The sequence below is a fragment of the Monopterus albus genome, unplaced genomic scaffold, assembly GCF_001952655.1.
Source record: "Monopterus albus unplaced genomic scaffold, M_albus_1.0 scaffold220.1, whole genome shotgun sequence".
Classification (NCBI taxonomy): domain Eukaryota; kingdom Metazoa; phylum Chordata; class Actinopteri; order Synbranchiformes; family Synbranchidae; genus Monopterus; species Monopterus albus.
Genome location: NW_018128100.1, coordinates 692,206 through 702,327, shown reverse-complemented (window position 1 = coordinate 702,327; position 10,122 = coordinate 692,206). Strand labels below are relative to the sequence as shown.

General features: G+C 41.6%; 2 protein-coding genes across 4 annotated transcripts in view; one reads left to right on the top strand and one right to left on the bottom strand.

Annotated features, from left to right (window-relative positions):
* Window positions 1–214, top strand: part of nkx2.4b (NK2 homeobox 4b) — a 1,777-nt gene extending 1,563 nt beyond the window's left edge. Inside the window, 1 exon segment of the mRNA XM_020619449.1 lies at window positions 14–214. Within this exon segment, the coding sequence (XP_020475105.1) occupies window positions 14–214 (201 nt within the window).
* An 864-nt stretch (window positions 215–1,078) lies between these two features.
* xrn2 (5'-3' exoribonuclease 2) overlaps window positions 1,079–10,122 on the bottom strand; it is a 33,946-nt gene continuing 24,902 nt past the window's right edge. For all 3 annotated transcript variants that reach the window (XM_020619459.1, XM_020619460.1, XM_020619461.1), the window contains 3 exons: window positions 5,332–5,392; window positions 3,000–3,183; window positions 1,079–1,424 (listed from right to left, as the gene is read on the bottom strand). In XM_020619459.1, coding sequence (XP_020475115.1) covers window positions 1,362–1,424; window positions 3,000–3,183; window positions 5,332–5,392 — 308 coding nt within the window. In that variant the 3' untranslated portion in view covers window positions 1,079–1,361. The remainder of the gene's footprint in view (window positions 1,425–2,999; window positions 3,184–5,331; window positions 5,393–10,122) is intronic.

Here is a 10,122-nt window from a genome sequence, read left to right as displayed (position 1 = left end):
GGGGAACCGACAGAGCAGCCAAGTCGAGGCCATGAGGGTGACCCCGCAGCAACAGGTGAACCAGCTGTCGACCACGGATGAGCTGGAGAACTTGTCCCCAAGCCCGCCATTGGGACTGCACGCTCAGATCAGCATGGCGCAGACGGACGCGGCGCTAATTGAGTACACCAACAGCATGATCGGATCCAATTTACTGTACGGGAGAACTTGGTAGGAATATCGGGAGAAGCGCGGGCGGGACCGGGCCCTTGGGGTGTCGCTCCTGGGTTGGATTTCTTGGAGAACCGGCTGGAGGACAAAAACAAGCGCCAGATTTTTTCCTATTCCCATGTGTAAAGTTCTGGTTCCTTGACACAGGGACTCAAGACACTCGGTGGTTTTGAGCAATAAAAAAAAAGAACAAAAAAGAAAAACCTGTGTCTTAGAGAAGTTGGACTGATGTTTCTTATTTTCTCCTTTCAAATCGTAACATGTTAGGTTTCATTTTTATTTTGTAAAGGACAGAAGTAATTGCTGCTGCATTTAAGGTCATGAAACAAAACTAATTTTAATTTCAGGAGGTTCAGGATGAGACGCGCGCTGTGCGCGGTACTTTCACTTCTACAGCAAATGACATCACTGCAGGTTCATAAATGAAGCAAAAACAGAAAGTAGAAAAGCAGCAGAACCCGAGAGGGAACCGCTTCTTAGTCGGAATTTTACGAACTGAGAAATCATTTCATTGAAGTCAAGTCATTAAATCTCATTTGTTACAGCCCAGTTTGTTTCCACTATTGAATAAATGATACTTTCAGTTTGGACATCTCAACCTTTTTATTGTGAAACCTGAGTAGACGTTTTTAAAAAGGTGTTTGCAGCAGCAGGGACATGGCTCCGATGTAAAAACGGCTGTAAACTGTGGCTGGATGATCATTTTAACAATTCAATATGCTTCAGATATTCTTTCTGCAGATAAATCTGCACAAACTACACGAGATTGTGTTTTTTCCTTTTAAACTTCAGTAAAATGTATTTGAAAAAAATCAGGTTATTCTGAAAAAGCATTTCCTTTTCCAGAAGCTACAGAAGAGGAGACAAATCTCACTGGGATTCTTTTATTTGACATGTTTTCCTCTAAAACACAGACCACTTTGGAGAGGCTTCTCTCAAAATAAACACAGCGGACAGTTCAGCCCAAGACTCACTTGTAATTTAGATGTTTTCAGGCTGCTCCTCTTAAAAATCACAGGTCACAAGTTTTTAAAGATAAAAAGAATCAAACAAAAACTGCACTGTACAAGAAGACAAATGAAATCGATGACATTTCTACTAAAATGTGGTCAAACCCCCTCAAAGCCCCAGAGTCCAATGTTTCTTTGAACTTAATTCCAGTTGTACCTCCTGGACTGAGGAGGAAGAGGGTAACCTCTGGCCGAGCTGTAGCCCTGAAACACAAAGACAGAGGGACAACAAATTCAGCTTTCTATAAAAACACATGTTTCCCAAATGATGCCTCAGAGGGTGGAGTAACACCAACCGCCTTTGTACAGAGTCTGTAGGAACAGTTTGCTTCAGTTTTCAAGGCTTCGATCCCTGAAAAAAGGCCTGGTTGTTACGAGATTTACACACAGTGACTTCTTAAATTTGACCTCTGGCAGTTTACTTCTTCGCTCTGTGCCAAAGGGAGAGTTCACTCACAACAGAAAGGAAAAACAAACTATTCAGAAAGATATTTTACGACTGAAGTTTTTAATGTAATATAAAAAACTAAACCTGTTCAAAAGATAAAATGAAAGCCAATGATCGATAGAGACGAGAGAGAAGACGGGTTATTACTGGGCCTTGTATGAACTGGCTCTTTAACTCATCTGCACCACTGGTTAAGTTACTGCTCCATCACAAACTTTGCACAACATCTGGAAACAGACTGTTCAGTTTCAGCTGAATAAACCAGGCAGTGTGACCGTCTCAGTCCAGGCTGCGAAGAACACAACCCCCACAACGGTTTGCTACTCGCTTTTTCACCGATTGTTTTCTGCTCCTGGTTCAACTGAATCGAATCAGATGTTCTGAACACAATCTTACTTCATTTGTGTATTGGAAACCCAACACAAACATGAAATCTTTTAGAGTCAGACTGATGCACCAGGCTCCTAATATCGATCAGCCTGTTGCTGAGACCGAGCACCTGTAAGAAACGTCCATTCAAAAGCTTTTCAAATGTTGGACGGTAAAAGAATCTGCAGTTTGTTTACCAAGAAGCTAAAGAACCTGACAAAGAATCAAACACGTCTGCAGGTGAGTCGACTAAAATGGAAGTCAAAACGTCGACTACCAAGTCCTGAGATTTCAGGTTCTGTAATAACTGGAAATCATAATAAAGACTTACAGTATAAGATACACACTGAAACAATTTTTTGACTATATAATCAACTATTTCCAATAAGTAATTATTGTTTAGGTTGTTTATGAAGCAAAACTACTAAATGTTTGTCGGCTCCACCTTCTCGTGTGAATTTCTGTCTGACACTAAACCGTTGGCTGGACCACGACTTCGCACAGCTGGTGTGAATCGATGTTTTACACACTGAACAATTCATTTAATAATAATAATAAAAAAAAGACAAATCTGAATAAATGGAAATTAAATTGTATTTCACCTTGAACACAATCACCTTGAAGAAAAGCTGAACAAACCGAGACAAGCGGACAAATGTTCAGTTTTCCAGCATCAGTCACGAACAACCAGTCTGATTCTTTGGTTTCATGAATCACAGCTTGGACAGAAACTGGACAAAGTCGATTCCAGCCAGAAGAGACGTCAGCTTTTTAGAACTCTTATTAAAGATGGGATTTAAAGTTTGAAATGTTTGAGAGGCTCCATAGTTATTTTACTGACTGCTGCAGTTTTAAATTACAATACAAACATGAGCGGAGGATGGAAACTTCACAGCTGCTCCAAACACACCGGGGGCTTTTCTAAACCTCTGTCAGGTCGCAGGCAGATGTGAAGGGTTTACCTGGTGGTGTTGCCCCCGGTCGTCCCTGCGATCGTGCCAGTCATCTCTGCGCTGATCGTAGCGCTGCTGGTAGCCGCCGGGCCCACTCCCTCCCCGCCCGCGGCTCATGTTCTGTTGGTAGGCCAGCTGCTGCGACTGCACGGCCCGATCCCAGCCGTGGCCCCCACCTTCGTACTGCTGCTGCCTGGAGATACGAACACACCCGTCAGCCTCGGAGAGGACACCATCAAGTGCTCCAACAAGGCCTTATATTCATACACAGATTTCAGGAGTTTTACCAAGCTGGGTTGTGTTTGGGTCTGAAGTGGAACCTGCACTGAACTACTGAAAGTTCCCTGACTGATAATTCAGTAAACACACTTCACCTCTGGTTAGGAAGCACAAACTGACATGTTATCACCTCAGACTTTCAGCAATACTTTTCCACACAGTAAATAAGGCTGATTCATAGAAAGGAGGCCATTATAAACCCTTACATCTTGCCGATATAACCACCTTCAAATTTATATAGGATACAAACGTTTAGTCCAAAAGTTTCACCCATGACAGGTCTGATCGTAAAGGACTAAAAACCTTGTTGGTTTAATGTTCGTTTTCCATCTGTTAAACACATTTAGTTTTTGATACTCTTTCCTTTTTCCTCCCAAAAACATTTCATGTGACAAAAGAAGTGGTGTTTCAGTATTTACTGTTTTAACAAATGCAGACATAAACGAATTAAAGCTGACAATAAATCAATTTACAACTATTTTGACATTCACTCATTTTTAAAGCAAAACCAGCTAAAAAAAACAAACAGTTTTTATCTGGTGGCAGCTTCTCCAATATGAGGAGTTAATGCATTTATTATTCACTAGTAGCAGCCTTGAAAGGAGTTTCACCTGAAGAAAAACATGATTTAATTCAGAAATTGTCTGATCAAAGTGGTAAACTGGACCAAGAACCCGACCAACTTTCAACACTTTATTTTCCTGATCCTATGTTAACATTTTTCTGAGCAGGGTTCTAGTTAATCATCAAAAATACAACAAAAGAATTTGGATTTGGTCAGTTTCAAGGTTTGGATTTATTCATGTTCTGAAGAATTTGCAAGCAGCAGTCAGATTAAACGCTGGACCTCCTGATCCAGAGAGGAGGCCTTTAGCTCTGCTTTGAAGAGGCCTAACTAAAACCTCCATCAACTGGAGTTTGAGGGATCGAACTCTCAGAGATAAAACAGCCTCTTGTCAGAGATGACTTTACATCGATGCACATGAAAGAACAAAGTATGAAGTGAATCATTTTCACATGTGGCCGGGATCGTCCTCATTCCTGAAACGAGGCGGCCGGATTGTGTCTGTGGGACCGAGGGCAGAGCCGGCACGCCGCAGCCCTCCAAACAGCCGCCACACAATGTGTCAATCCGGCAGTGACATTAAAAGTCTCTTCTTGGTGACAACGAAGGGAGAAGAAACTAAAAGCAGCAGCCCCATCCCTCATTACTGAACCATGTCACACTCTGGCCAGCACCGGACTTAACTGATCACTGGGATTCATAATCCCCTCTCTCCAAGTTCCTCCTGCATTTCATTTGGTCCAGACCTGAGTGGTTAAAGAAACCGTTTTCAGTGGCTGCTAATAACTACTGACCTGAGGTGACACTGAGCCACAATGGGCCTGAAAGTTGAACCAGAGAACCTGATTAGGACTTTAGAGAGGTCTGGAGCCAGAATCAATACCCGGTCTGTGCGGACTCAGCAGCCGCGGTGCAGGGAACGACGCAGCCTCCAACAGCATTAGTGATGCCTCATTAAGTTGCACAAACCTTCTCGAGAGAAATTTGTTTTAGTGCGACAGGGAAAAAAAAAATCCTTATTCACTATCAGCAGCAAAGCCCCCGGACAGAGGAAGGCAGAGCGCTCAGGTAGAAAGGCTGGAAATCTGCCGGGGAATTTAGATGGAGACGAGCTACAATCAGCACAGAGCACAGGCCTTGACACGTTTAATTCACATGGGTTCTACTATGATTGTAAAAAATAAAAATGAAATACAGAGAATGGTTTGAGAACAGATGTGGAGTTCTGCCACAAAATCACATTTCTAATAATAATAAAAAAAAATTTAAAAAATGCACAAAATTCAATGTGTTGGGTGAAAAAAGTCCTTTTGCTGACAGCGTTAAGAAAGGTTGGTCCCATCTTAGCAGTAAGAAAGAAAAACCAATATAATTCCCATTTTTCATTTGTGTTTATATCAAAAACAATATCTGAACAAAACAGTTAATGCCGGCGTGTTAACTGTTAACTTGCCAAGACGAGCAGAAAACGCACATTTACAAAAGCAGTCAACTCACCTTGGATACTGGGGCTGGTGGAAGGAGGGAGGTGTTGCCAGCAAACTGTTCTGCCTGGAATCTGCAAAGAACAAAAGGCGACATGTTCAGAAGTGGTTCTGCTGAGCTAAGCTTGGAGTTTTTTAAGAAGCAAAGAGCTCGGTCCTCTGAGGAAGAGCGACAGTTGGTCCTACGTTTACCTGCATCTGAATGCTTAACACAACAGCGGGGAGGAGGTTGTTGTTAGCTGTTATTCTCTTATGTTGTACCTCAAATTTTAATGAGATTCAGGTTAAATACTGAACAGCAACATAAAAAAAAATTAAAACGTCACATTCACAACCTCCAAGTCTATTTTACTGAGCTAAAAACAACATGGAAAAATCCTCCAGTTTGCTTTTTGGGAAGCAATTTGACATTAAACATGGACACTAATTAACCCAATTCATATCAGGTTTATGAAGAAAGGAAGGAAGAAACCCCCAAATATTTCAATCTGTCACGGATACAGAACGAATCAGTTGTCATGATGAAATTAAAGTGTTTTAAGCATCGAATCATACCGGGCTCTGGTGGTGGAGGTGGAAGCAGGGTGGGGAGAGAGCAGGGGCGCTGCATTTGCATTTTTTTGTTCAGAAAATGAAATAAGCATTCAGCCTGCAGCATTGTGGACGCCTCAAGTACCCCGGTTCCATCGCCGCCAGCCCTTCACAAAGACACACTTAAAAAGAAAAAAAAAAAAACACAACGAACAGCTTCTTCCAGATTCACTGTTGCCAAGGCGATGACCAGCTGCAAGCTGTGGACGTGTTTGTTTTTAGGGGCTGAGCTCAGCTCGGGGTGGGTGAAGGGTGCCCGGAAACTAACCTGGAGGCTCACATTTACAAACCTGGGAAGGAGTCGGTGTAAAAATAGGATTTGACAACAGGCATGTTTGTGGATTAAAGCTGGGGGTGGTTATAAAAGCTAACACTTGCTGATCAAAACTTCATAAAATAAGGTTACATAACCGATCAGAACAAGTAATGATTATAGTAGAATGAGACCAGAAACAATTGGTCGATCAACTACTTAAAATCTTTATTGGCAATTACTTTGATGACCAAATTAATTTGAGATTACTATTCACTGAATTGCTAAAATTAACTGGTTACAGCTTCTCAAAAGGTTTCATCTCTTCAATGTCACAAGTGTCATGTACGGCGTGATTTATTCAGCAACTCTGTTTCCACTGGACTTGGCAACACTTGGTAACAGTTGGCTTTTAATCAATACACAGACTTTACAACTTCTGCCAAAATGTTTCAGCAATACTTTTACTTTTTTCAAATGAGGGGGAAAAACTAAACAAAACAAGTGGCTGTACTCATTTGGCTCAAATCTTATCTTGAAGGCAGGAGCCATGCCGTTTCCATTAGTGACCATACATCTGAACAGATCATGCATGTGGAGTCCCCCAGGGCTCGCTTCTTGGACCACTGTTATTCAAGTTGTACATTCCCCCTCTGGGTCAATTCATACATGACAACTATCACAGCCATGCAGAAGACACTCAGATTTACTTGGCTCTGTCACCAAGTGACTATGGTCCGTTAGACTCGCTCTATCGGTGACGGAGCATAACGGCCTATTGTCTCGTCTTCCCTAAAAGACTGAGGACTTCAGCTCATTCAGACTCTGCTGAGTTCTAACAACAACCAGGAGAACTGAGCACATCACCCCTGTTCTTAAATCCTTACATTGGCTACATAATAAATTTTAATTTGTTACTGCTCATTTATAAATAACAGATCCCGGGGAACCAGTCAGCTGGTAGAACCTCGGGTCAGAACCAGAGTGAAGCTGCTTTTATCTCATTTTATTTTGTCTTAACTGGTTTTATTCTGGGTTTACATTACTTTAAGTCATCATTTCCTTTGTTTGAAATATGGCATTTAAAAGGTGCCTTGACAGAATATATTTACACTGAACAAAGTTATTGTTCAATTAAATGGAAAAAACAAACCAACAAAGAATCTGATTAATGCAGGAGGAAGATGTTGGACCCGCAGATAATGGATATTTATTTGAGGTCCGATACCAGGGAAGTCATGTATGGGTCCAAAATGCTAGAGACTTAAGTATTTTGGGATTTGTGAAAATCATTAAAATGGAGGAAAAAACTAAAAAAACAATTCTTCTTATGAGCTGATAAAACAAAGGGAAGTCAAGCAGGAAATACCCCACCAGTGCTCTGCTGACCACCGCAAGATGTAGTAAAACACACAATTACCAGCCAGCAGGCAGACTGCTGTCGCCACATTATCATTTTGCTTTTGTCATTCAGTTTTCATGTTTGATTATCTCCTCCAACAACAAACCTTAAGTGGACCACCCAGTTGGGCTCCAATTATAACTCCACAACACTCTGGTCTTCTTTTCCTCATTGCCAGCGATGACTCAAAAGAGAGAATTACAAGTGGACACCTGTCAATCTCTTTAATTAACAATGATCTGAAAGTGTATAGACCTCCAGTCTGTGGCGGACAAAAGCTAACAAAGGATTACGCTTTAAATCCTTAAAACATGCTGTGTTCACTGTATTAATGCAGGGATTACAACTGCGCTAAACAACTAAACGTCTCTCTGCACCTATTTTCAATTAGTTCAGCGACTACTTGACTCAGCTCCCGTCCAGTCGGCTCTAGTCTGGGCCCAGAAGCAGGACAGTAACATTTCTGTCTGATGAACAAAGAGGAGCTGCAGACTGATGCTTTACAAAACAGGGACCTATTTCAGGAGATTACAACCTTTAAATGAAACATAGCTGAGGGAGACATGGTTAAAATTAGAAAAGAAAATATAATACAAAGAATAATTGACAGAAATTTGTTTGTGATAAATATGCAAATACCTTTTTTTAAAAACATTTTCTCAAATTTGCAGGTTCAAAATAATAGGAGCCAGAAAAAACTGTCTACAATTTGCTAAATCCTGACCAACTATTGCATATCACAAAAAAAAAAAATTAAAAGTGTGCTGATCAGTGCATTTAACTGTGTTCCACTCTTATGCTTTATATCCAACAAAACTATTCAGATGTGAAAACTCAAGCTTCTATACCACAGTCGTTGCCATGTCCTCGGAAGCATTTGTTTGAACAGACATTTCTGAAACAATTAAACAATGAGTCAAAATAATAAATGATGATTGTGAGTCAACATCTAACACTGATGCGTTCTAACTACACTAAAGGTTTCTAGGTCTCTGAGGCAACATTTCATCATTCCATCTCTGAGGCTGTAGGAGTGAAAAACAAAGTCCTGGTTCGTTCAGAACACTACAAACGTTTTGAGAAGCTGCAAAGTAAAGAATATTTTACAAGACTTCTGTCCATGTCTAAGGAAAGTTTTATGAAAATACAAAGCAAAGAATACTGTTATCACCAAGGCCACGTGACTTTAACTCCTTATTGCTGAAGCTGGTTGAGCAGCTATTATGTGCGGCTGTTACTCTGAAGTGGCTGTGGAGTTTGCAGGTTTATCAGCCACCATGGCTGCTGGACGAAACAGTTACTTTGCTGCCCTGGTTAAAATTTGGTGTCAAGACAATAATGGCCACCAGCAGAGACTCCCCGGCTGGTTATTAAACACCAGCTGGTCCGACTGCAGCGCACAAAGCCTCGCAGCATGTTTCAGAGGTAGCGTGTTGACACATCACCACAGGAGGTAGCAGCGCCGTCAAAGGGGGAAGTTAACTTTGGTTTCAACCCTCTTCAGAGCGCATCACACACCCAATCAAACAGGATCCTCCCGGGCGCTTTTATCAGAGGGGGCCACTGTGTCCAGCGGAGCCACTCGACAGTCTCATTACTGGCCGTGCTCTCCCACAACGCTAATCAGCAACCAACCCCCGAAAATCACAAAAGCCCACTGCAGCAAAGCCTACAGTGATTACTGGCCGAGCAGAGGACCGGCCCTGAGAAAGTGTTATCTGGACAAAAGCAAGTCTCTGGACTCCTGCTACAGAATAAGACCTACTCGTCTGATTAATCCCGTTCCTGGGGATGGCAACAGTCGGCCCACGTTAAGTCCAGGTTTTACTATCAATATTAAACGAACTGTTGCTAGAAAAAGAACATTCCTAGAGTCATCTGTGTTATTGAAGCATTCAATTATTTCAACGGTTCGTACATAAATCTTATTTTAAACCCAAACTGAGTCTCCAGCTGACATTGTTCATTAAAAAAGTCCAAGGTTCAGAACTTTAAACAGCCAGAAATCAGCACAATGAAAGCCAATAAAAATGATGCATTAAACAATGACACATTTCTGTTCCAGGTACTTCAGCTGCTCAAATAATCATCCCCCGTCACAAGAAACAGGATGAGAATTACAGAAGAGCCAAGTTATGATTCCCATTTATTAAAATAACAATTTCCCTATGAACGACAGAAAAAAATACAGGGCAACACAGATGTAAAATAAAATGTCCTGACGACTAATTGGCAAGTTTAACATTAACGACGAGCGACAGAGGCCAGGGGAGGTGCTGCCACAACCCAGAGGAGCCAAAAACTCCCATTTGCATCAAGTACCACCAGAATAACCATGACTCCCCCGCACACCATCAGAAGGCAGATGAGATTATTCATCTACTTGCAAATTGGCACATCAAAGTGAAACTGGAGAAGGACCATGGGGCTGAGCAAGGCCCGTGATTAGGAAGAAGATTCTGCCTCCGTATGTGATGAGCCATTCACCCATCCCTCCTGTGATGAGGGGAATGGAGTTTTTTTTTTTTTTTTTTCACAAAACAATTGTTTGTCTTAAA